The sequence below is a fragment of the Oryx dammah genome, unplaced genomic scaffold (assembly GCF_014754425.2).
Source record: "Oryx dammah isolate SB20612 unplaced genomic scaffold, SCBI_Odam_1.1 HiC_scaffold_12, whole genome shotgun sequence".
NCBI lineage: Eukaryota > Metazoa > Chordata > Mammalia > Artiodactyla > Bovidae > Oryx > Oryx dammah.
The window spans coordinates 9,638,474-9,665,942 of record NW_024070196.1 but is presented as its reverse complement, the minus strand read 5'-3'; the positions used below and the strand labels follow the sequence as shown (position 1 = coordinate 9,665,942).

Below are 27,469 nucleotides of genomic sequence, written 5' to 3'. Positions count from 1 at the left end.
AATCTGCCTGCAATGCAGGAGACCCGGGTTTGATCCCTGGGTCAGGAAAAGCCCCTGGAGATGGGCATGGCAACCCACTCCAGTATTCCTGTCTGGAGAATCCCATGGACAGAGGAGTCTGGTGGGCTACAGTCCACAGGGTCGCAAAGAGTCTGACATGAATGAAGGGACTTCATACACCATGCACGCACGTGTATCTGTTAATCCCAAACTCCCAATTGAGCCCTCTCTGCCCCCTACCTTTCCCTTCAGCAACTGTAGGTTTGTTTTCTATGTCTGAGTCTATTTGTGTTTTGTAAATAGGTTCATTTGTATCTATGTTTAGATTCTATATATAAGTGATACATGGTATTCATCTTTCTCTGATTTCACTTACTGTGATAATCTCTAGGTCCATCCATGTTGTTCCAAACGGCACTGGTTCATTTTTTACGGCTGAGTAATATTCCATTGTATATATGTACCACATCTTTTTTATCCATCCATCTGTCAGTGGACATTAGGTTTTGCCATGTCTTGTCTGGGGCTTCCCTGGTGGTGCTAGTGGTAAAGAACCTGCCTGCCAATGCAGGAGATGTAAGAGATGCTGGTTCAAGGTCTGGGTGGGGAAGATGCCCTGGAGGAGGGCACGACAACCCACTCCATCATTCTTATCTGGAAGATCGCATGGACAGAGGAGCCCGGTTGGCTACAGTCTTTAGGGTCACAATGAGTCAGACACGACTGAAGTGACTTAGCACGTACGCACACATGCACATGTTTTGGCTACTGTTATGAACACTGGGGTACATGTATCTTTTTCAACTAGAGTTTTCTTTGTATACATGCTCAGGAGTGGCATCACTAGATCTTACGGTAGCTCTATTTTTAGTTTAAGGAAACTCCATACTATTCTCTATAGTGGCTGCACTAACCACTAACCTATATACCCACCAACACTGGAGGAGGGTTCCTCTTTCTCCATAACCTCTCCAGGCTTTATTATTTATAGACTTCCAAGTAAGTGCTTTTAATGTGTTTGATTGTTACAGACCCCTTGGTGTTCAGTAAACAGACTGGTATTTCATTTAGTTACTTAAGGTAGCACTGCAGGCCTCTTTAAAAAAATCTCCATGTTTTTTGACTTGCACAGTCTCACTTGGGCTAAGGATCAGGGAAGGGTGCCCCCTTTTAAAGCCAAGCCGCTGAAATATCAACACTGTCTAAGAATAGTATGACAAGGACACTCTAGTCATTCTTCATTGATTAAGAGCCTTAAATAACTCGGGGTTAGCATGCTCTACATCAGTTCCATGGCTGGAGGAGACCTACTATGTAGGGACTCTAACACTGTCTTGGAAATGTAGTCATTTTCCCCATTAAATAAAACATTGATTTCTTAACATTTGTTTTATGTCTACTTTCCTTAAAACCCTCATGATACTAAATTTGATTATTTCTGCTAGAGTAGAATTGGCAAGAATCAAATTTCTTAAAAAAGCATATTTCATCAGTGTTATGAAATTTTAGAGGCTAGATCGCATTCGACACTTAGATTTCTATTCTTTACTTCTTCCATCCTCGGGTACTGGCGACAAATTCATCCTTCAAAAAATAAATGCACAGTTCAGGCAATTATACCCTCTTATAAAAATCTTTGGCTTTTAAATGAACATTAGCTCTAAAATTGGGGATCCCCGCCGATGAACTTTCAAGAACCACCCATGGAACTAAATGTTTCCGAAGTCATGTAAATGCAAGAGCTATCAGCTCCAGATTTTTACCATGAAAAGGTTGCTGTGTTTGTAACTCCTCTTTCCCCCACTTCAGGCCTCTGTCAATTTCTTCAGTTCCTTAAAAAACAGTACTTAGAAGAGGAAAAAAGTGCTGTTTTCACCTGAATCATAGCAACCAAGTCCAAAATACAGGGTATATGTCAACAAAATTATCATATTTCTGCCACATACAGAAACTCAAATGCTTCCAGAGGTCTCAAAGGAATACTTCACACGAACACTTTTACCTTGCCTGAGTCTGAAAATGACAGAGATGGAGGAAAAAAACACTTTGTTTTGTACAACCACAAATTCTTCAGTCTACCTTAAAGTTTCCAAGGACAAAAGCCTCTCTGAACACAATTTCCATTTCAAAAAAAAAAAATACAGTGAGAATACAAACCAGAGTAAATAAAAGAATATCTGCTCCCATCACATCCCTACACTCCCAAACTCTGCACTTGGAATCTCATCTCAAACTTATCAGAAAAGTATTTTTTAAGTAAATACAAACTGTACCATGTGATTGAGGAAAATCAGCACGTTTCCACTTTTGGAAAGAGCCCTGTGAATTCAAACACCAGTTACTTGAGGACAAAATAAATGGACTTTCCAACAAGCTGAGATTCTTCTGTTCCTTTATATCCTTGTACGCATATCAGAATTCCATATGTCACTATTTCTAATTCATTTACATAACCTGTCACCAGTATGCTTTCCAACTTCGTCAAGCCAGGAGTTGGCTCTTCCTGTCTCCATTCTCCGGGGGTATTTTTCCATAGTCTAATAAAAAAGTATTCTATTTTGGTATGGAAATGATTGGTTTTACCTTCATCCAAGTAAGCAAGGGCATGGCAGCCCACGCCAGTATTCTTGCCTGAAGAATCCCCACGGACAGAGAAGCGTAGCGGGCTACAGTCCATGGGCTGCAAAGAGTCGGATGTGACCGAGTGACTGGGCACAAACAAAGCACAAGTAAGCAAACTGTCTTGTGCTCCTTTGCCCTTAACAGTAAGATTATGCAGAAATTCTCTCCTCGTTACTGTAAACTCTGCTTCTCTCTTCCCCAGGATCTTTGGCACTGCACTCTTTGTCAGGCTGTTAACACACATGGCTTGAGAGGAGTAGGTGGGAGAAACAGGCCTTGGGACAGATAATCTGATCTTCAAAGACTTCTTCACATAAACTAATATTTATCCCATGTTCCCCACTCCAACTGCTCAGTCTAAATTACCAATATGACAGCCTCTCCATTGCTTTTCTTGTCTGACTGATGTGGACCATTTTTAAAGTCTTTATTGAGTCTACACTGCTTCTGTTCTACATTTTTTAAAAAATATTTTTGACCATAAGGTATGTAGGGTCTTAGTTCCCCGACCTGGGATCGAACTTGCGCTCCCTGCTTTGGAAGGTGAAATCTTAACCATTAGGAAAGGGACCACTAGGAAAGTCCCTCCCTTTTTAAAATTTGTTTCTGTCACAATTTTCTATCCCCCTTCCCAGATGGACCTTTCTACCCTTTTATGTTATTTCTAGGTTTGAAAAAAAAAAAGGTTACTAGTACTATATTAAACTAGTAAGCACTTCTTTTTCACCTTCACAGATTTCTGTAGTCAGTTTCCCCCAACTGCCAATAAACCCCTCCAAGCAGGCTTTGTTTGCTCTGTGCCCATACACGTGACCTGTGCTGTTACTTCTTCCTATGACATCTCTCTGTGCGGTGCTGAAGCCACTTCAGTCCTGTCTGCCTCTCTGTGTCCCACAGACTGTAGCCCGCCAGGCTCCTCTATCCATGGGGATTCTCCAGGCAAGAATACTGGAGTGGGTTGCTATGCCCTCCTCCAGGGCATCTTCCCGATTCAGGGATCAAACTCGGGTATCCTACACTGCAGGTGGATTCTTTACCGTCTGAGCCACCAGGGAAGCCCACACCACCTCTCTACTCCTAACCAAAGACCACCAATCATCAAACTTCAACTGAACTCTCACCTCCTATAGGAGGCTCTCCTTATCAATTATAGCCCACATAGGATACTTCCTTTTCTAATTTTTGGTGACATTTCTTAAAAATTTTTATTTTCCATTAGGGTATAGCTGATTAACCACGTTTGTTAGTTTCAGGTCTACAGGAAGAGATTCAGTTATCCATATGCATATATCTATTCTTTTTCAAATTCTTTCCCCAATTACATCATTACAGAGTACTGAGTAGAGTTCTCTGTGTTATACAGTAAGTCCTTGTGGGTCGTTTTAAATATAGTACTGTATATATGTCAGTTGGGAGTTTGGGATCAATAATGCTTCTTATCTACATCACATAACCAAACACATAATTAGGGAAGCACAGGAAGAAGGGCTGCATAAACTCACGTGAGTCCTCTCCCCCAACGAGATGGGATTACAGGGGGAATACCTGGTTTGCTCACCCATGTTAAGAACACAGTACATGCTAAATAATTTGGGAGCTGTCTACTACTTTTTTCCACTGCCAACACAGAAATTTTTAAAAGCTACTTTTCCCTTAGTTTTAGGTCTTCTATGGAAAAGCTTATCTTAAAAAGATACTGACAACAGAACTCAAAAAGAAGAAAACCACCCAGTAAAAATGGGCAAGAGAGTTAACAGGCCTGGAAGTAAGGTACTTGCATGGCAAGTAAGCACATGAAAAGATGTTCAGAATCATGTAGACGTTAGAGAAATGCCAATTCAAACCACAGTGAGTCATGGGTACTCTAATGTCTAAAATGAAGAAGGCCGACTCTCCCAAGTGCTGGCAGGGATATAATGTAAGCAGAACTCGCCTGCAGCTGGTGGGGATGTAACATGGTGCAACCATTTTGGCAAGAAACAGTTTAATACAGTCTTAAAAATTAAAACCCCACTCTAGTACTCTTGCCTGGAAAATCCCACGGATGGAGGAGCTTGGTGGGCTGCGGTTCATGGGGTCTCGAAGAGTCGGACATGACTGAGCGACTTCACTTTCACGTTTCTCTTTCATGCATTGCAGAAGGAAATGGCAACCCACTCCAGTGTTCTTGCCTGGAGAATCCCAGGGACGGGGGAGCCTGGTGGGCTGCCGTCTATGGGGTCGCACAGAGTCGGACACGACTGAAGCGACTTAGCAGCAGCAGCAGTACTACATGACCTAGGTATTTTTACTTGCAGGTATTTACTGAAGGAAAAAAATGCAGCAAACGTCCCTTCAGAGATTTGTATGTGACCATGTATAGCAGCTTTATTTTTAACAGTCCAAACTAGAATCAACCTAAGTATCTATCAACAGGTGAATGGATGAGCAAACAATTGTGTGGCCGTAGATGGAATATCACTCAGCACTGAACAGAATCTAATTACCGGTGCCTGCAACTCCACCAACGACTTTTAAATGCACTATGCTAAATGAAAGGACCAAGAGATTTCTCTTTTTCCAACAAGATTTACTATAAAATAAATACACATACACACATATTAAAATATGTGTTGAAAAAATAAAAAGCAACAGGATATATTGTACAGCACAGATGAACAGAACCATTAGTTAGTAATAGCTTTAATCAGAGTATTATCTATAAAAATACTGAGTCACCACGTTGCACACCTGAAAATAATGTAACATTGTAAATCAAATACACTTAAATATTTTTTAATGGTACAAAAAACAACAACAAAAAAGAAAGAACCAACAATTAAAATGCTGTATAAAGTATGACTCCATTTATATGACAATCTAGAAAAAAATGAACTACAGAGAGGGGCAACATATAAAAATGGTCAGTAGGGTTTGACAGTAAGGAGAGGGGCTGGGCTCTGAGGGGACAACACAAGGGAATTTCAGAGGGTGATAGAACTATTTTGTATCTTGAGTGGGCGGTGGTTACATGATTCTGCATTTGGCATAACTCAAAGAACTGTACACCCAAAAGAGACAATTTTACTGTTCATAAATTAAAGTTAAATAAATGACCTCATAAAGAAGACTAAGAATGTCACCAGAGAGCCTGGAATACATCCTTACCAACCCCTCTATGATGCCGAGATTAGAAAAAATAAGAACAGCATCTGTTGATTATTTTCTGAAAGTCGTTAAAAATATGCTGAGAGAGGTCACAAGAATTTTTGCTAAACCCAGCAGAACTCACTGTTATGTAACAATAATCGTATCCAATCACCCACACTCATCTTGTCACCCCATGCCCCTCTGCTAATCAAGGCATTCAGTCCAGTCCATCAGGGTTTACCGAGCATCCACAGCACCCCTGGCCCTGGTGCAGGTATGCTGAAAGTGAAAGTCGCTCAGTCGCGTCCGACTTTTTGAGACCCCATGGACTATGCAGTCCATGGAATTCTCCAAGCCAGGATACTGGGTAGCTGTTCCCTTCTGGATCAAACCCAGGTCTCCTGCTTTGCAGGCGGATTCTTTACCAGCTGAGCTACAAGGGAAGCCCAAGAATACTGGAGTGGGTAGCCTATCCTTTCTCCAGCAGATCTTTCTGACCCAGGAATCGAATCAGGGTCTCCTGCCCTGCAGGCAAATTCCTTGCCAACTGAGCTATCAGGAAATCCCAAGTGTGGCAAAGGTATCTGTAAAACAGGGCAGCTAAGGAAGACCCCTGCTTGCAGGAAGCTGCCATTCTACTTAGAGAAGTGAAATAAACACAGATAATTTCTGAAAGGTGTGTGTTCTGAAGACAACAAAAGAGAGTGAGGAAGGAAGCAGGGCTTACCACTTTAAACAGAGTGGTCAAGGAGGGCCTCTTGGAGAGGGTGACATTTGAGCTATTAACTTCTCCAGGGAATCTTTCCAACACAGGGACTGAAACCGGGTCTTCCGCACTGCTGGCAGATTCCTTACCGTCTAAGCCACCAGAGAAGCCCCTTGGTGACGAGAGAGGGCAGCAAACCCAAATCTGGAGGCAGAGCCTTCTTGCCAGAGGGCCAGTGAGCAGAGGCCCCCACAGGAAAGGGGCTTGGGTGACTGAGCCCCCAGAAAGGTCAGTGTGGGAGATGAGCACAGAGGAAGCATCTTAAATCAGGCTGTCAGGGGCCTGGTACCTCAGTGCTTTGCAGACCCTGAGTTATTCTACTTCAGGCTGCTTCTAATGAGATGGGGCCTGAGGGCTATACATCTGCCACCCAATCTGATCTATGCTTGTAAAGGACCCATCTGCCTATTTCTCCCGGACATTCAGTTTTCGTCTTCTCTAGCTCAAGGTTTTGTTTCTTCATCCTCCTTAGCTCTGTGGCCTTAGATGGATCATGTTTACAGGCTGAGTCTCAGTTTGCAGGTCTGTAAAATGGTGACACCAGATACTATTGACAGCCTCCACCTATCGGTTCAAGCTGGCAGCTACAATCTGACTCCCTGGCTCACTGCAGTCTCATTCCTATCCTCACCTTCTCTCCAGGACATGGCCCCCATCAAGCACCTTCCCTCTCTCTGACGTTTTCAACCTCAATCTCAGCACAGGTCCACAGCCCACTTCAGACCTTACCTGTCCAGCAAACCCCTTATCCTGATCCTTCTGTTTCTTCATGCCACCAATTCTCCCCTTGACCCCTCTGCCTCCCCTACTGGACAGACGCTTCCCAAGAGTGAGCACTGTCCCCTCGCCTCCAGGCTTCTCCTCTTCATCCCTAACTGACTCCTCAGCCAATCAGTCTGAGTCCCATTCCTGCCTTTCTATAGAATTCCTTCCCGAAAACCCACCAGCCCCAACTACTCAGCCTAATTCCTGGTCGTCTCCACCCTCTCTCTGGGTTTTGAAACACCATCTCCCTCTGGAAGGAAAGCTCTGTTACTAGCTGCTTTGAATAAGACTGCAAGAGGCATACAATCTCTCTGGACCTTAGTTTCAATATTTGTGCCAGGAGAGGGTAGATTAGAGACAGCCTTGGGGCCCTTCTAATTTAGAAATTCTGGGCTGCCATGATTCCTCCCTTTGGTATCCACACTGCAGCACCTGATTGTCAAAACAAAGCCCGTGTCCTTTATTAGCATCTGTTGCTCATCTCCTACATGGCGTTCGGTTCCTCCAAACTCCTAGCAAAGGCACCTCACACTATACTGAGTCGTGTATACCTTTGCTCCTTGCATCGCACCAATGCTGCCCCTCGATGGCCATGTCTATAAGGAGGCCTTGCACACCCTCATACCGGCATTTCCACCTCTACAAAGAACTCCCCCAGTTAGAGGTGGTCTGGAACGTAAAACTCAGGTAACCAAGATCAATTCATCACTTCTTCTCGACCTCTCCATTTCTCTTTAACTGCTCATCATCCTCCATGATGGTCAAGCTCATAACCTGCGAGTTTTCACTGATTTTCCACAAATCTTTCCCCTTGTACTCAAATATCAACTCCTTTACTGAAAGTGTGTGTTAGTCGCTCAGTCGTGTCTCACTCTTTGGGACCCCATGGACTGTAGCCTTCCAGGATCCCCTGTCCATGGATTCTCCTGGAACGCGTTGCAATGCCCTCCTCCAAGGAATCTTCCCGACCCAAGAATCGAACCCAGTATCCCACACTGCAGGCAGATTCTCTAACGTCTGAGCCACCAGGGAAGCCTCAACTCCTCTACTATCCATCCTTAATGATTTAATTCTAATGTCATTCGGCCATACATAGCACAGCAGAGATCTACAGTGCCGGGGTGGGGGCCCACGGTGGGGCAGCAAGCCCCAGGCAGAGAGTCAGAGTCCCATCAGGAAGGGGGAAACCCCGTGCTCCCTGGTCCAGTGCAGGGCCTCGGAACTCAAGGCGTGTAAGGACATCCCAGTAGGGAGAGTCAAGGCCCGAGTCTAGATGAAGGGCATCCAGGGAGGGCAGAGGGGGTGTGGCCCTGTGACCTTGAACGTGGAGTTAGACTCCAGTCACAGACAGGAAGGTGTCTGTGGGCATGGGGGAATTCCCTGAAGAAAGGGGTGACTCCAGGCCTGAGGAAGTAAAAGGACAAGGTGGGCCTAAAGCAAGGTAGCCCTCACAGAAGTGATGGGAACATAGCAAAATGGTCACAGAAACCAGCACGGATGAGTTCCCACTGGCGAAATCAGGAACAAATTGAATATCAAAAATAAGGGCAGCAAGAGGTTATAATTCACTGCGTAAAAGAAGAAACAGTGATGCCCCAAAGTGAAAGCTGCCAGTCGTATCTGACTCTTTGTGACCCCAATTCCCCAGGCCAGAACACTGGAGTGGGTAGCCATTCCCTTCTCCAGGGGATCTTCCCAACCCAGGGATTGAACCCAGGTCTCCCACATTGCAGGTGGATTCTTTACCAGCTGAGCCACAACAGCAGCAACAAAAGAAAGTGAAAGTGAAGTCACTTGGTCGTCTCCAACCCTTTGCGACCCTGTGGACTGTAGCCCACCAGGCTCCTCCGTCCAAGGGATTTTCCAGGCAAGAGTACTGGAGTGGGTTGCCATTTCCTTGTCCAGTGGATCTTACCAACCCAGGGATCGAACCTGGGTCTCCCGCACTGTAGGCAGACGCTTTACCGTCTCAGCCACCTATGGCTAATTTAATGAATACAAAAATGCAATGAGGATTGGGATGTGTATACAACTTCAAAGTACTGCTCCTCCAAATAGCTCCTAATTGCAAAGGGCAAAGAGTAACTTGACTGCGGGGAAGCCTGTCAGACAACACCTGGATGGAGAGCTGCAGACGGGCAATAAAGGCACAAAGGGAAATGGCCTGGCACGTGGCAGGAAGCAGGAGGAGAATACAGCCTGCTGTCTGTGGTGCTCCTGCCTAGGGGGCAGCACTAGAACAGAAACCTGGGGAAATAAGGACAAACCCAAATCGAGGGACTTTCTACTAAAGGGCTGGCCTGTCATCCCCTAAAGTCAACTCATGAAATCTAGAAAAAGACAGGGAACTGTTCTAGACTGAGAGGGACTAGAGTCCTGACAGCTGAACGCACAAAACGCAATTCTGCACCAGGGTCCTTTCACTGCAAAAGATATTATTGGGACAACCGGCAAAACCAGAAATCAAGATGTCAGTAACTTTTTCATTTTTAAAGCATTTTTATCTGGCTGCGTGGGATCTTGAGTTGTGGCATGCGGGCTCTAGTTCTCTCACCAGGGATCGAACCTGGGCCCCCTGCACTGGGAGCTTGGAATCTTAGCCCCTACCACCAGGGAAGTCCCCCAGATACCATTAACTTAATGTTACTTTCTGGCTTTCAGTGGCTGTATTGTGCTTATGTGAGAGACTATCCTTGTTCATCATTCTTTGTAATGGCCTCCCAACTTTCTTCTGTGTCTGTGACTATTTAAAAAAAAAAAAACGCCGTTACATAAAAATCAACTGCTACAAAGTCTTCTATAGGACATCACATATGCCCCTTTCTTCCACCAGCTCTGACATCCTCACTTCAGAGAGCCCAGTTCCCATCCTCCAGCCCTGTTACAATAACTTCTTAACAAGGCTCCTTACGCTCCAATCCACCCTACAACCGCTGCCTAATTAAGGTTTTTCCCAAGTGCACTTCAGCTCAGGCCGTCCCCTGCGCCAACATTTCAGTAACTCTTCATTACCTGCCAAATTAAGTACAAACGTCTTCATGTGACTTTCAAGTTCCATGGGTTTCCAGTTCCAACTGAGCTCTTCCGGGCGTCTTTCCCCAAGTCCCCCGTATCACAGCCAGCCATACAGCTGGGCCACACTCAGGGCTTTCTGCCCATCCAGGCTCTGCTCATACAACTCCCTCCATCAGGAAATGTCCCCCTGCTCAATCCCGTGCAAATTTCTCAAGACTAATGATAAATACTAACTCTCATCCTCCCATCTCCCCATTTTCCAAATCTTGCCCAGATCCTTTCTTGTTGGAACACTCAAAGTTGGTTTTGTCCATTACAAGCCTTATTTCATTCTATTTTAGGTTACGATTTTCGTATATTTATTTGAACAATTTTTAAGATATTAAGGTGGAAATACATGTTAATGAAAGTACGCATCACTGATAAACTAAGTCACGGTCACAGCCGTGAATTCAAGGGGCCAGTTATCAGCTCACGTCCGTCTCCCTTAGGTATTAACTTTGTAAGCATCCTAATCACTTTTTGTTTATCCTCCTTTCCTTCCTTGGACTAGAGTGTTCTATTTCTTGCATAAATAACAATTTCTCCCTATTTTCTACATAGAAATTTTGGCCTTGCCATACCACTGACAATCGTAAATCCAGAGGTTTCCAGAGTATTAATTAGGTAACATGTTCATATATGTAATTACATTTTAACTTCATCATTGCCTTATTATATAAAAAACAACATAAAACTCTTAAAACTGAAAACAAAGCCTATACTTGACAAGTTTAAAACTCAAAAAATGTTAAAATTTAAGATTAAGACACTATCCATTTAAACACACATATTTCCTGGATACGAATAAATTTTGGAATGCAGTCCACAAAGATATACAATTTAATGACTATATTTAAATGGATTCAAGAAACCAACATTTTTTTCTCTCAATCTGAATTTAGTAAATGAAAGAAAACAATAAATTACTTAGCAGCAGAGGTGAAATTTTACCAGTTGTATGAAAGTACAGCAACAGTTGAAAGTCTGGGACGGCAAGCATTATTTTGGAGAAAAAAACGATATCAGGGGAAGTGAAGTAATACGCCTAAATTACTGGTGATCAATAGAACATCTGCTCTTACTCTAAACATTACGAGGACAGAAAAGATCAGGCACACCCAGAATTTCAATATTGCGAAAGGAATCAAATCCATAAATGATACATATCTAGGCCCCAGATTCAGCATGTCACTGCTCTGTATGAGAACTGCTTGAAGTTGAATAATGTGAGTTTATTTAACTGAAACCAGGGCTTTTATCTTCACTTTACGTATGAAGTAAACAGTTTTAAATATAATAACACTTTAGATGATAAAAGGTGAACACACTGACATATAAATCTAGGATACTTGTGAAAAGCAAAACGTAAGGAAGGACACTGCATTGTGATCTACTTATTGAAGAGGAATAAGGGGGTTTTCCCAAATAAAATGGTCACTACTTCTACCAGAAATACCATAAATGAATGAAAGTGAATGAATCATCAGAAGAAGCAAGTCTCCTTTAAACCATTTCTAAAAATACTATTTAGAACACTAACCTGGAGAAATTCTAAGCACACCAGCAATTTCAAAATCAAAACATTATGAGACAAATAAGAAAAAGAAAGTTTCCATGCTTTCATTTCCAAATGACCTAAGTTATTCTGTAATGGATTTATTATAGAAATAAGCACCAATAATTCATCTCTCCCTTCCAAAACCCACCATTTATCATACTTTGCATTACATGAAGATACTTCTATCTCAACGGTTCATTTACAGAAGTTTACTGACAGACATGGCAGACTGTAACAAACTCCTTGACTTCTGAAGCTTTTAGCTTATTATGGAAGGTGGGTATTGAAAAACTTCAGGGATCACTGGGAAAAAGAGAAAACCAACCGGAGGTTATCACTGAATTGTTTCCTTCTATCATGGAAAAAAAAAAAAGTGCAGTATATATTAAGATAAATTCCTGATTACGTGTCTTGAAACCTATGAGAATGTGCCCTTTGAAACAGTGAACTTTATATTCGAACGTTTAAGTCAATGTTAGCACTGCGTTAAGATGCTATCAAAGTGATCATGACATCGCCATAAACACCCAGTGTTATGTCAACAGACTAACCCCGTTTCCAAAAGGAATACTGCAAACTTAAAAGAACAAGAAACTCATCATGTAAGTGTCGAGTTTTATGGAAGGAAAAGTTCTGATTTGAAAATAAAATAAAACAAAACGGCTTTTCCAAGCAAAATGATAGGTCACCCCCACTCATCCTTACTTTTAAATGATAAATGGTAATGATATTTTTCTATCTCATCTACGCTGGAAACTACAGAGCTGAACTGGTGATTAAGATAAACTTGAAACCAGACTAGTAAATATGTGAAGGGATGTTTCTATTTTCATTCTTAACATACACGACTCCAAGGAAACTATACAGACACTCAGAAGTGTGGCTGGCGGTCCTCGGAGAGCATCTCGGTCAACTTACTTTCTCTCAGATGAAGAAACGGAGGCTAAGAGACGCTGCCACTCACCCAAGCTCACAGCTCCATCTGTGTCCAAGTGTGCAGGGGACCCTCCATCTGTATGACCAAACCAGGTCCAGTGTCTACCGCAGAGCTTTATGTCAACTTTCGTCATCATATACTGGGATGGCCAAAACGTTAGTTTGGGTTTTTCCTATAAGATGGTACAAAAACCAGAACAGACTTTTTGGCCAACCCTATCCTTCCCTGTATGGCACTCAAGACAATCCACCTGCTGGAAATTCTGAGAGCTGCCTCTGGCCACCAGTCTCACAGAACACTCACAGGCTGCAGGAGATACACTCTCTATGATCACTCACTCCAATCAGCTTGAAAAAGTCACCTGGATGAGAATCACTGTCCTTGCATGGACAAGGCACCCCTTCTTCAGCATAACATTCAAGTAAGCTAAGGTAAATAACATAATATCCTCTTTCTGCGTGAACCACCAAAGTTTTATAGGATAGACCAATAGTTCTCAATTTCTGAGTCTCAGGATGCCTTTCTACTCTTGGAAATGTGTTGAGGTCAAGATCTTTCATTTATGTGTGATCTATCTACTGATATTTACCTTAGTACAAATTAAAATGAGTACTTCTTTTAAATCACTTAAAATAAGTCATCACACCTTAACATAAACATGCATATGTGAAAAAAACAACAACAACTTGTGTTTCCCAGAACGAAAAACTTCGGGGAGAAGAGCGGTACTATTTTACATTTTTGCAAGTCTATTGTCTCACCTAACAGAAGACAGCCGGAAGTTTCTCGTGTCTACTTCTGTGGTCAACGTGTGATGATGTGTTTTGGTTCAAGGATATGAAGAAAATCTGGCTTTACGCTGGCTGATATGTTGTTGAAAAAAGGAGACGCATTTTAATGGTCATCTCAGATCAATGGAGATATGATCCTTCAGTACACTGCAAATGGACAGTCAGTGGTTTCTGAAAGCTTAGTTGCCACATGGAATCTGAAACCGTATCAGTGAACTTTTCATGCACTATTTTAGTAAAACCATTGGTCTATCTTCCATTTTGCATGGCTCGTCTACCAATGCACAATTTTTGAGTTTGTGGCCCTCCTGGATAAGGTCTCAGAAACCCCAAACTATACTTTGACATTTACTAGAGAACAAGAGTTCAACCTAAAGATACAGAATGTTATGAAACTTAGAAGCAGTTACACACTGCCTTGATCCTTTACAATCTTTAATTCATTAATCTGACATTACCTGGAATGGGGTAACATCATCATAAATTATGAAGTAGGCAGAAAAGTTGGATTTTGGTCCAAAAAACACAAAACAAGAAGCCAATAATGAAGCTTGGATGAGATTAAATTAAATATTATAAAATGTAGACTGAAATCCAGAAAAAAAGTCTGTATTCCTCTGAGAATGATCAAAAACAAACAGATTTGGATAATATTCACAAGGAAAAGCTGTAAGGAATTAGTAATCTAATCTAATTAGATCAGTAATCTAAAACTTTGAATAATATTAAAGCTTTGATAGTAAAGTTTGTGGAAAACATTAACTAACACGATAGTATATATGTAAACAAATGAATCCCCTCTAGCTATGTTAACAAGCTTATTAAGAATTTTGGAACGCTCAAGAAAAGACCCTAGACAACATCCCAGTTTCCCACAAAGGCACAGGAGGCTCAAAGTCACTGATTCATAGGAATGTGTAAGGTTATGGGTCCCAAGACCACCAAGAGGGGCATCATGAGTTGAGTCCGGAAATGACAAAACAATATAAATAGGATACAGAACAAACAGAAGAGAGTTAATGATTTTAGCTAGCATCTGTCTAGTGTTTCTACCAGAAATATCATTATCCAAAGCAACGGTCTTCAAAACTAAAAGAGCATAAATAGAAAAGTAGAGTGCCTAGCTATAAAACGGTAGAAATTAATCATAGGAATTTATCAACAACTATTTCCTTACACTTTGTACATTTCTTTATTTTTTTTAATTAATTTATTTTTTATTTTACTTTACAATTCTGTATTCTTTAAAAGACTGTATGGAATTTCATTTAATGCACAAAAGAGAACACTAAAAGAAATGGAAACTAAAGGTTATGAACAATCCCATTAAATGCTAAGAGCAATTGCTGAAATGTATATAATACTCTAAGATGCATATTGTATTCCAGATGATAGTCAAGGGGCTTCTCTTAATTTCACTCATTGTCTTGACTACTCTTGAGATGGGTACTACTGAATTCCCTTTTTACAGGTGAGAAGGCTGAAGGCCAGAGAGGTGAAGAGACGTGCATAGGGTCACAAAGCAGTTAAGGGGCAGAGCTGGGGATTTCAACCAGGGTAGCCACGCTCTTAACAACCAGGTTAAACTCCCTCCAACTAACCCACTACAAACTTAATAAAAGTATCTATAGTGTATGCAAACCATCCTTCTCAGAAAGTAAAGCAAAGCACCTGCTGAGCTTGGTTCTGACGAAAGCTATGCCATTTCAGCATTTGTGCAAAGAGTTTAGAATTTAGGAGACAGCAACAGTGTGAGTATAGGATTAACTAGTCATGCTACTGAGAACTGTAAGAGCGTGTAAGTCTCCTTTATGGAATGTGTGCTTCCATAAAAGCAAGAGGAGCGAGGTATGAGTCAATGAAGAGGAAAAGAAAGCACAAATGAAAAGTTTTTGCTTTTGCTTCAGTAAAAAACAAAAGGAGAAAACACAGAATGCACGTCAATCTTACGTTTTGTTGATGGGAAAGGACATTTTCACCACCAAACAAGTTTTTAAGGAAAATAGCCACATCTTCCTAGAAGCCTCTGTGAACTATATCTAGGAAATCTATTCTTTATATGTTCAATAAAGGGATCATTGACCACATCCAGGTAATAAAAACAGTACTGAAGCAAAGTCCAACATAAGTATTCACTGTATTACTTAGAACCACCCTTTACAGTCATATCTGAAACCTCTTCCTTGTTTTTTCTAAATATATACAATATGCTATCTACAAGAAGGAAAGCCAAGAAGATATTTTACAGTAAGTAAAGTATGTCTCCTTGCAGATCTTAAAAGTTATAAATATACCAATCTGAAACGGCAGTGACATACTTCACTTCCAAAGAGTAGGAAAGCAAAACGGGCCACTTAGTAATTTTAGATGTGCTGAGTCTTTAAAAAGCTCTCCAGAGTTAAGGAAATGATTTATTTGTGCTGAAGACCACAACTTACATACGATTAACCAATCTAGAAAAAGATGAAAAGGGTGGGGAGCTTGTGGGTAACAGATTTGGGGTTTCATTTCATTTTTCACAACCAATGAAGTGATTAATAAAGAAAACTCAGGGGGAAAAAAAGACTTATGACCACAAAGAAAACAATTTAAAGCAATGTTAGTGAACCAGTATACAGCTAAAGAAAAGAAAAAAAAAAAAAAAAAACCCTAGCACTAGTCTGCTAAAGCATACATAATAGCACGGCATTAGGAAACAAACCTATCTTAAACACCTACCTGCAGCAATGCAGAAAGGGAAGACCTATGTACAACAGGTACACATGCTCCTTCCAAATCGATGGAAACATTTGAGACTCTCAAGATGTTTGGTTTCTCTATAGTGAAAGATAGGGGAGCCTGCGGTGCTGCAGTCCATGGTGTCGCAGAAAATAGGATACAACTTATCGACTCAACAACAATACCTTCCTAACACACCAACAAGCTAAGGGGTGAGCATACAATGACCATGCTGAAAAGGAAACAAACAGGAGACTGAAATGTGTCTGAATTTATCAACAGCAAAGATAATGCTAACCTTCAGCATTTCACACAGCCATGGTTTTTCAAAACTGGAGAAAAAGGCCGACTTACCTTGATACGTTTTCTGGAATGTATTCTAGGACCGGATAGCCATCACTTCTTCTCGATGACAGGTCACCGTGCGATTTCCACGACTCCACCAAGGTATTGACGGGAGGGAAGGAACTCAGGTGTTGGAAAGATTGGTCTCTAGCCGATCGTGATAAAGATATTGTACCTTGAGCACCAATCCTATAGTGAAAGGACTGTCCACCTGAATTCACGCCAACAATGGCAGATGGAGGGATGCTGGCCTCTGGGTAGAAGCTCCCATCATCTGGTTCTTGTTTTATCCCCATGGGGAACCCGCTGCCTTCACAGTTACCATCGAAGCTCGGCACAGGTGGTCCTAAAATTCCTGATAGAGAATAATAGTCTTTATCATCCATAAAGGAAAAGTATGAGCCATCCATGAATGGAAAGGGGTTGATTGCTGGATTCCCTTTAAAAGAGGTGCCAGAACATGAATGCTTGGTTGACTCTTGTTTTATTGGTACTGAGAAGGGGGAATCAGAATTTATTTTGCTGTTTCCTCCTAGACACGAGCTGCTGAAAGCTCCGTCTGGCTCCGGCTTTATGTACTGGACGATGTTAAGCTGGCCAGCCACACAATGGGAGATGGCGTTCTCTGTCTCCTCAGTCTTAGGAAAGGGGACCTCTTGAGCACCTTTCTCCTGGGTGTCTGGACTGGGAACCACATCTCGGGCTGCGCTGGACCCCACTGGGGTGCCCGAAGCCGTGTAGCTGAAGGCGGTGCTTCCAGGGCTACAGATAGACCCCACAGTACTAGCGGCTGGGCTGGACAGCGTGGATCTGTTGTTTGTGTTGGAAGGGCTGGAAACGGAGCACCTTGAGTTGTTGATGTTTGCAGGGCTGGATACGCAGGATCGCAGAGTGACGTTATTAGGACTGGAGACTGGAGACTTCACGCTGCAGTGACTCGGGGGGCTGGAAATCGGGGATTTCATGCTACTCAATGGACTGGAGAGAGGTGAGCCCACGTTGCTGGCATGCGCTGGGCTGTGTGACCTGGAGCCCCGAGTCTCCACGTTGGGGGAGCATGGCAGAGGGGTGCCCTGGGCGATGGGGCTGTGCACTGGGAAACTGCCGAAGCTGGCTGAAGTGGAGGACACACAGCTGATGCTGGCAGGGCTGCAACCCGAGGATGACAGGGTCAGAGGGCTGCAAACTGCTGGGCCCTTCTCGTGCCCTAGGATGGGGCTCTTCACCACATTGCGCATGACCCCGCCGTTAACAGAGCCCCCAGAGTCAGGCAGGAAGGACCGCAAGGGCCTGCTCGCACCCCCTAGCGTGGAAGGACGGTGGCCGTTCTCTTTGTAAAATTTCACAAGCTGTTCGACGTTTTGATACATCTTTGCTGGACTCCCGCTTCCCTGTGGGTTCTGCTGATCATAGGCATAGTCGGCCTCTCTCACGGAATCCATGTACAAGCCCATGGACTCGGCCACTGTGGCCGAAAGTTCCTTTGATTCCAGCTCGGTTTTTATATCAGATGGTAAAATCCCAGACCGACTGCTGTCTTGCTGGAGGCAAGGGAGTAATTCGTGTTTTTCTTTGCTGCTTCCTTGAGTACTGCTGTTTGGAATAGCACCGGAGACGCAGCGCACGTCGACGATCTCCATGTAGTTACTCTCATCCGGCTGCTCCGTGGGTACGGGTCCCAGGGCAGGACGCTCTGCAGGCTGAGAAACTTGACCCCACCGTCTTTCCATTTCTAGACCTTCAGGGAGACTGTGGTAGCCTTTGGTCTCCATAGCTAACATAAAAATTTATATTAAAAAAATCGAATTAGAGTCGTGGATAGCACAGTTACTCTAAAAGACATTCTGAAATTGTACTGACTGAGCTATAAGTACATATACTACTGATGATAAGCAATACTTCCAGTTATACTCAAGTTATTACCTTTTTAGGTGCTGATACAACAGAGTCCTGACTATAATTTGTCCAGAAGCCAGAATATAAGAAGCAATAAAACTATTTCCCATCTAAATAAAAGCAAATCTTTGCTATAATAGAGCAAGCAATAAAACTATTTTGCATCTAAGTAACATCTTTACTATACTACAGCCTTTGGAGTTTGGAGGAAATTTTACATATAAAACATCTTTGCTATAATACAGCCTGTAGAGTTTACAAAGAATATTTACAAATGTTAACTTATTTAATATGCAAAGTAATCCTGGGGACTCCTGATACATCCAAAGAGGAAACTGAGGGTTCAACCAAGTGGGCGATTTGCCCAAGGTCAAAGACACAGTAAATGACAAAGTCAGGTTTAAAACTAAATCTAATGCCAAAGTCTTTGGAGTCTTTCCAGCATATGGAAGCTGCTTTTCATAGCTAATATGTGACCTGATTAAAAAACAATGAGGAAATGTAAGTAATGTTACCATTTCCCAATGTAAAGTCATTCCGTGAATGATCACAGGCAAGATAACTTGAGGATTATTTTCAAAACAGTAAGATTTTCGTAAAATAGATTTTGGTGGAGATAATTTAATGTCAATTTTGAACAGTGAAGAGTCATATATCCTGATTAATTAAGCTAGTCCATAACTCAGAGGCTGAATGACAAGTTGAGAATGTCAGGACTCTAGTCTGTATTTCAGTCCTGGCAAGGACTCTGACATGCGGCCTGACCTAGTGGCAGCTCTGCTGAAAAGACTCCAGACAGCCAGTTTCATTCTCAACAGTTAATGGAGGAAGTTTGAGATGGGTCCTGACAATTTTTGTGTTCATTCATTCAACAAATACTCACCAAGTGTGTGTTGCATCCTGGGCCTACAACTAGCCACAGAATCTAGAGTGATAAACAAAACAGGCTCAATTCCCATTCTCAAGGAGTCCCCAGGATTGTTTTAGACATACTATCTTATCTACCGGCTCTCTCTATAAATTTATTCCATAGATAATCATAACAGGCTGTATTTATAGAATTCTTATGCATGATATGGTTCAATGACCTATTACAAGCCTTTCACAGATGTTAATGTACATCCCCTTATAAATTACCCTACAACATTGTCAGAAGTACTGTCCCAAATGATACAACTGGGAAAACCGAGGCAGAAGCCACACAGCAGAGCTGGAATTTGATCCCAGGTGTCTACACCAAGGTCTCTCAACCATGGCCCTACTGGGGGCCTGATAATGCTTTGTTGAGATCTCTCCTGTGCATTGTAAGATGTACAGCCATATCCCTGACCCCTACCCAATAGATGCCAGTAGCATTCCTCCTGCCCCGCTGTGATAGCCCCAAATGCCTCCAGACTCGCCAAAAGCCCCTAGGGGTTAAGGGAGGGGGGCCAAAATCACCGCTGGCTTGAGAAGCACCACTCTAAAGAAACATCTCTCAAAGAAAATTAATTCACTCAATAAAATTTCATTTGTGCATTTTCATGCATAAAACTCTTCAAATCTTTAACTATGCATTTTTCAAATCCTTTCAGGTGTATAAACAATCTCTGACCCAAATAAAGGTCCTGACCTAAAAGCTGCAGCTTCTGCAGTGCTGAACACAGATATTACTTTAGACCTCTCAGTCCCTTCCCCTCCTCTGCCACTCATGATCTTCAACCACCCTACCTTCTTCTCATTAAAAAGAGACTAGACTTTTTGCTCCAGAAATTACATTAACATGGAAAAAGTAATATAATGACTCTACTAAATAAACTGGCATCAGATATCACAGGGCTCTCTGGCAAAATTTAATGCCCAAATTGTCCGAAGATCATAATTACCTCTTACTTTTCTGTATTCTACACTAGGCTTTTAAGTTCCCAGAAGGAGGAAACTTTATCAGCTTTACCACTGCACCCCAAGATGACAGCACAGTGCAAATAAAAAAAATATTAAACTATTATAAAATAATCAATACCCAGTAATTTGTGAACATTAAAATCTCCCAATTATGTAGCAAGCTTTTGCTTAAAGAACATTATTCTATAAATTCCTAATCACAAAACAGTAGAAAGTAAGCCAAGTTATGAAGTTTGAGAAGGTAATCTGATAATTCCAGCAGGAAAAATTAGTGTGGATGAAAGCCAAGAACTGAATATAGTGAAATGGGACCAAAACAGCTAATACTGGCCTTTTGTACCTTACTGAAAAACCATTTAGTAATAGCCATGGGTTGAAAAATACCAGTAAATATGTGCTGCTTCTACTTCTGAGAATATTCAGCCTTCCCCATACCAAACTGGAACAGTACAGATAGATACTTCAGTCCCAAATTCATCAAACCACAAGAAATGTGTCTATTCCTGTTTAAAACTGAACACCTTCTGTGTATCATCCTCCCACACCCCAATCCTATCCCTAAACCCACATTCCCTGGTGAATTGCACCACCGTCTATTCAAATGCCCAGAAATCACCCCTGCCTTGGCACCCTAACTAAAGGTCTCCACAAATTCACCCCTCCCCACTCCCACACCTACAGTCTCCCAGACAACAGGACCATCTGCCTTGAGTCTGAAGGATCATCATCGTCCAGACTTCTCTCCAAAAATTCTTTCTCTAAACTGTCTTTAGGAAAGGATGATCACTCACTGCCTGTTTTGAAGCTTCACGGTGGAAATTCACATGCTAAAACTCTTGGAAGTTCTAAGGTACAGAAACCCATTTCCTTTTTAATTCAGAGTTCCCTAAATAATTTGGCCACTGCACCTTTTTTCTTTTTTTTTCACACAACATCTACTAATATGCTGAGGGACACTTTTCATCACTGTGCCTCAAGCCAGGAGCCGTGTCTTAGATACATAAGGCTAGATGAAGATTTGAAGAGAACCTTTACGTGAGGGAGGATAGGCAAGAACCATCTTAAAGCACTCTCCAAGGAAGTACCTTATCAGCTAACATCATGCAGCTGATCACAACTTTCCAAGTTCTGTTTGGCTAGCCTTGAATTCTCTTGACAATAACACGAACCAGCCTGCATTTCACCACATTATTGACAAGGCTATCATTAGAGAATTTGCAAAGGCTTTGCTGAAATCTACATTAGCTTTAAGACATTTTGATCTGTCAACCTAATACACCTCTCAACAAAGAATATAAAGGCTGGCAACCAACAAGAAAGAATGGAAGATGTCTAGCACCCGCATGGCTTCCACTGGAAATATTTTTAAGGATCAGGCTTTTTTTTTTTTAAAAAAATATGATTATTGAAATATTTTATGCTGAATTCTCCCTATTATCTTTTCCTTTCTTTTTTTTACATGTATTTATTTTTAATTGAAAGACAAGTTCTTTACAATATTGTGTTGGTTTCTGCCATACATCAACATGAATCAGCCCTAAGTATACATATATCCCCTCCCTTCTGAACCTCCCTCCCACCTCCCGCCCCTCTAAGGTTGCCACAAGAGCCCTGGTTTGAGTTCACTAAGTCACATAGCAAATTCCCACTATGTTACATATGGTAGTGTGTAAGTTTCCATGCTATTCTGTCCTATATTATCTTAATTGATCTTCTCTATAAAACAAATGGATCAGTTAGGAAGTTATTTCCTATGTCGTCCAGGAAATCCAGGTTGTCTTTTTGAAACTGGCATAAGGTCCATGGCTTGAGCAGATTTTCAGTCAATCACTAGTGAATACTGAAAATATTAATTGATGAATATGATCCTCATAGAACTTAATATCCAGAGGGTAAAGGTAAAGTTTTTGTTACTAAAGTATAAGATTAAACAGATACTGATATACAAGTCTACTTATGTAAAATCAGGCTTGTCTCCCTTAAAATGGAAACTGTAACAGATACTCCTGTTGGGGCAAAGACAAAAAACATGAAGGTCCCTTAATTTTCAGGCAAATGCCTCCCCTCTTAAAATAAAGGAATTTTCACACAGGGAAAGTAAGGAAAAATATTGACAGTTCTATCTTGTCATAAATATGCTCTTAAACATTATTTTTGCCAAGGGAAAACCTGACTTTAAATTTTTATATTTTACAGACTCTATTAAATTGCTGTTTCCCATAAGGAAGTAGTTGTTTTTGTTTGTTTCAGGAATATTAACAAAGAATCTTGCAAATTTATATTTTATCCAAAAACAGTTTCACTTTTACAACCTCCCAAACACAGTTCCATTTTAAATGCATCATTTTCTATAGTTATCTGACTCTAATATTACATCCTCAAGACAGAACCTTAAGAATTTTACAATTTGTATTGGTTGCATAGTTGTAAAAGTTCACTGTAACTCTTTTCCTGTCATCCCTATTACTTAACTATAACCATGTTCCTTGTTTTAACAGATGAGATAAATGATAGAAATCAGCCCAAGGTCACCTAAGAGAGCCAGAGAACCAGTTAGAACTGAACACACCTGATTTCTATTCACTCACCTAATTCACTGAGCCACCTGATTCCAAAAGCCCCAAACTAAACTATGTCTCCCTTAAAGGAAAAAGCTCCCCTTTTATTATTTTAAAAAACTTCTTTCCTCAAGCATTTCCATGATAGCCTGTCATGAAGTCAAATCTAAAATGAAAACTTCCCAGAACTTCACAGATGGAGAATGCTATTAGCATTACAATGTAAATATCATCAATAACAGCACCTAGAGAAATGCCAATTCAAATATTAAAATGCAATTTACTGCCTTTGAAATCCAGTGGTTTCCAAACTTGTCTGGTATCAAAGTTTTCCTAACTTCTATGTTATAACAAATAATTAAACCTTTTGGTGCCGTAAACCATTACGATTTAAACCTGGTCTTCTAAAATTCACTAGGAAAAGCTGTGCACCTAAATTCAGTAGCAGGGCACGGATGTCACCGAAAGAAGCTTCATCCTTTCTCTCCTGCTTTTAGAATTCGAACTGATGCCACAGAAAGCATAATCTCTTTCAGGAGTTTCGTGAATCCTAAGGCACGGGAAATGCACGAATTTCCAGAGCCCCTTTCCTACAGAATCTGTCGGGATTTGTATCTCCTTCAATTGCCCTTTTTCCGCTACACCTCTGGCTGAGATTTGGGTGCTTCCGCAATTTATAAAGGAAAGAAATATTATTCAAACGTTCTTTAAAAACTGTACAAGAAAAACGATCCGAAATTCATCTTTGGGGAAAGGGAAGGGTGATAGACCTCCCACTGCCAAAGGCGGTAGAAAGCTGCTCCTTAGAGGGCATTTATCCAAAGTGGCCAAACTTTCCCAAAATAGTCCTCTGGCGGCCAAAGGGGGGGAAAGTGGAAAACCAAAACAAAACAAGCACACAGCACCCTACTGACAGTGCCTCCGGATTACGCAGCCACTTCTCCCTGCAAAGTGCACGCTCCCGCGCCGCGGCCACACGCAGAGCCGGGCAAGCGGCGCCCAGCCGCGCACCCCTACACACCTGCCTCGGCCGGGGTCCGTCTCTCCGCGTCTACCTGTTGCAGCGCTCGCCAACGCCACGACACCCCTGCTGCGGAGCCCCCCTAAATCCAACCACATCCAGGCCAGCGAGTGCAGCTCTCCCTGCAGCGGGAGAGCCCGAGGCAGCAATGCTCTTGCACCCAGGTGACTGCACGGGTTTCCTCGGAGCAGCCTGAAGTTGGCTTGCGTCTCACCCGTCCAATGACACCCCGGGCGCGGGGGGGGGTGGAGAGGAGGGGGCAGGGGCAGGGGCAGGGCTAGAGCGGGCGAAGCTGGGAGGGAGAGAGAAGGAGAGGGCGGGCGAAAGCCCGGAGGGGGAGTGGGCCAGCTTCAGGGCCGGCCCTTTTAAAAGCGGGTCACATGTCCAGATAAAAAGTTCAGGTTGCTATCCCGCCCCCTTGGGCCCTTTCCATTGGCCCGGGGGGAAGCAAGGCTCCACGCTGCACGGGTCAGGCGGGCTTCTCATTGGACAATGCAGGCTGTCAGTCACCAGGAGGACGACATGACTGATACAAAGTTGCTGCGACACAGCCTGGACTCGGCAGCTCCCTTAAAGCCGCAGAAGCGGAGGCTGCTCGGGGTGCAGGGCAGCGGCTACGCCACTAGGTACTCACGACTCGCTGACCCCCACGCCCCTCGCTCCACTGCCCCAAACTTGCTCACGCCCACCTGGCTCTCCTCCTGGCCTACCCCAGAATGTCTGGAAAGACGCGAAAAGTCTGGGGACGCTGAAGAAGTCGGTTTTTAGAAAGCCAGTCAAGGTGTCCTCCCTGATGCTCTCCACCTGCAGCGCCAGGTGAGCGGCAGCCCTAGCCCAGGCACCGCCCACAGCGTCCGTGCGCAGGGAGGGACCCTCAGTGGGCTTCTCCCGACCCCGGAGGTTCGTTCCCCGCCCCACTCGTCAGTCTGCCGAGTTACCTCTCAACACAGCAGCCGCAGCGTCCGCTGCCAGCAAGCAAGAGGATCACGTTCCCACTCGATTTGAATTTCCTTGTTTTAACCGTGCGCGGAAAGCGAGTGATTTCAGTGCAGCCAAAGCCCTTTAAACACGGCTTCTCTCCCACCCTCCTCCCCATCCCTCCACCTCTAGGGTCAAGAGCTGCAGCACTCCTTCCTTATAATTTTGTGGCTGTATTTATTGCTTTCGTATTGGATTTTTCCAGTAGTTCAATTTGAAAGAAAGCTGACCATCGAGGATAGTCACTTTTTAATAATGGGTGGGAGGGGTGCACCTCATTGGGAGAAACAGGAGCGGGGAAGGAAACAAAACTGTTTTCTAAGGATCAAGCGTCTGCAAGAAGAAATTTCGGTTTCCCTCCAGCCGCCTCCACCTCGACTCTCCTCCCGCCCACCCCAAGGCTGTAGTTACTAAGCAAAAGGATGGGCTTCTTAACTTTGATTTCTAAGGACTTTGAGGCTCGGAGTATGAGGCTCCGTTTTATATTCCTGGCTGGTCCAGAGTCAGCACCGGTGACGTACACACCTAAATCTGGTCCCCGGGCCCTTGGCGACCCGCAGCCCGGCGGCGGCAGCTGTGCGTCCTCCCGCCTCACCCGTGCCCCGCACCAGCCAAACTCGGAAGGGGGGTGGGGAGGGAGAGTTCACCCTGTGCCCAAAGGCCCCTCCTCTCCTTACAGTTCATTAAGCTTCGGGATTCCAGACCCCGAACCGAGGAAGACTAGAACTCTCAGTCGCTCCAGGTAGGGAACTCCCTGGCCAAGGGAGAGACGGCGGCGGCGCACAAGAACTGGTTGCGACCCTCCGACTCCTGTGCTCAGCAGTCCCCCGCTCGGAGCGGCTCCCGGAGCCCCCGCAGCCGGGAGTCCCCGCAAGTCTCCCAACTTTCCCGCGGGGCCCGAGGTCCTGCGCGCTTTCCGGGCCAAGCAAGCAGCCGGGCATCGATAGCTGCCGGGCCCGAGCGCAGACGGCGGTCAGGAAGGAGGGGAGTCCCGGACCTAGCGCTCGGGCACCCGAGGAGAAGACGGCTCCGCCTGCGCGGCCAAATTATTCATTATTAAAGGAATGGACGTGTCTCTTTTACTAAGTTTTTACCACCTTTACGGAGGGCCGGTCTTGCCCTGGATCTCAGTTTCTCGCAAAATCTAGGTTAGAATCTTGCAGGGACTGGCCGCCACGATTGCTCGCCCGCCGCCCAACAACCCTGCCTGGAGGCGGCCGGGTGGGAACCTCGTCTCCTGCCCTCAGCCCACCTCGGCTTGCCAACCCGCGCCCTCTGCGCGGAATATGCCTTCCCCGGGGTCGCCCTGCGCTCCCCGGACCCCTCCCGCCGCTGTCAGCGCCAAGTGACTGTCGCTGTGCACTCACCTTTTCTAGGACATGGTGGGGAGGCTGGGGCGCGGGGCGGGGGTTGGGTGGGGGCAACCAGGCTCCCGCCGCCGCCGCCGCCGCCGCTGCCTGCAAGTCCGATATTAGCAGATCGGCGGTAAGGATGGAGAGGAAGAGAGTCCCGGCAGTCGTCCTACTGACGGTGGGTAGAGCAATAGAGCCGTAGTGTTGTTACCCGGCAGGAGGAGACGAGGCGGCGGAGCCAAATCGCGCAGAGGGGGACGCGGGCGCCCGCCCGCCCCCAGCGGCGGCGGCGGCGGCCGGGCCTTAGGCGGCGGGCCCTCTCTCGGGGCTGCCGGTCTCCCGGGCGGCGGCGGCGGCTGCCTTGGGAGCCGGGAAGTTAGGGGGGTTGACCCCGCGCCGGGCGCCCCGCAGCGGGCTCTCCGCGCCCCCTCCCCAGGCCTGGGGTGACCGGTGACAGCTCGGGCGCCAGAGCGTGTGAGTGTGTGTGTGAGTGTGTGTTTTGAGGGGGGGTGGCCGCAGGGGGAGCCTTCTGTGCCGCGGCCCCCTCCCTGGGTCACACCCTCCGCAGAAGGAGCAGGCAGCCGAGCGTCCGGCCACCGTCTGGGGGGAAACCGGGCCGGGGGCGCCGGGGCCCCCTCCCCAGCCTGGCCACTGGCTGCGAGGAGGCCGATGGCAAACGGAACCCCAGTGCACGTCACCCCACAGCCCTCCCCACGACTCCCTAAAGTCCAGCCCTGACCTCGCGCCCCCGGCCTCAGGTGCAGTTCCCAGCCGCCGCGAGGGGAGACGCGGGCTAGGGACCGTGCGCGGCGGGCGGGAGGGAAAAGTTTCTTTTCCTGCTCCTCCGCTGCCCACCCGGCGAGGCTGCTCCTCTCTCCACCCCTCGCCTTTTCTCCCGGGCTCGCCGCGCCTCTGCCCCACCCCCACCGTGGCGGGGGGCTCCGAGGAAGGACCGGGTGTCTGCGCGCGGGGGAGACCGGCGAGCAGCGGCGGCCGCCGGCTGTCCCCTCGCTCTGACAGCGCCCGGGCCGCCGCCGCCCGCTCCGCCGAGCGAGCCGAGGACGCGGCCGGGCGCCAGGCCCCCTCCCCCCG

General features: G+C 44.7%; 1 protein-coding gene across 2 annotated transcripts in view; it reads right to left on the bottom strand.

Moving 5' to 3' along the window:
- NR3C2 (nuclear receptor subfamily 3 group C member 2) overlaps positions 1-26,428 on the bottom strand; it is a 428,013-nt gene extending 401,585 nt beyond the window's left edge. The window contains exons 1-2 of one of the 2 annotated variants that reach the window (XM_040251354.1): positions 26,393-26,428; positions 16,698-18,462 (exon numbers count right to left, since the gene is read on the bottom strand). In XM_040251354.1, the coding sequence (XP_040107288.1) occupies positions 16,698-18,460 (1,763 nt within the window). In that variant the 5' untranslated portion in view covers positions 18,461-18,462; positions 26,393-26,428. Of the gene's footprint in view, positions 1-16,697; positions 18,463-24,047; positions 24,373-26,392 lie in introns of those variants that run through there. The other variant, XM_040251353.1, reaches the window with a different exon arrangement.
- Positions 26,429-27,469: the final 1,041 nt, after the last annotated feature.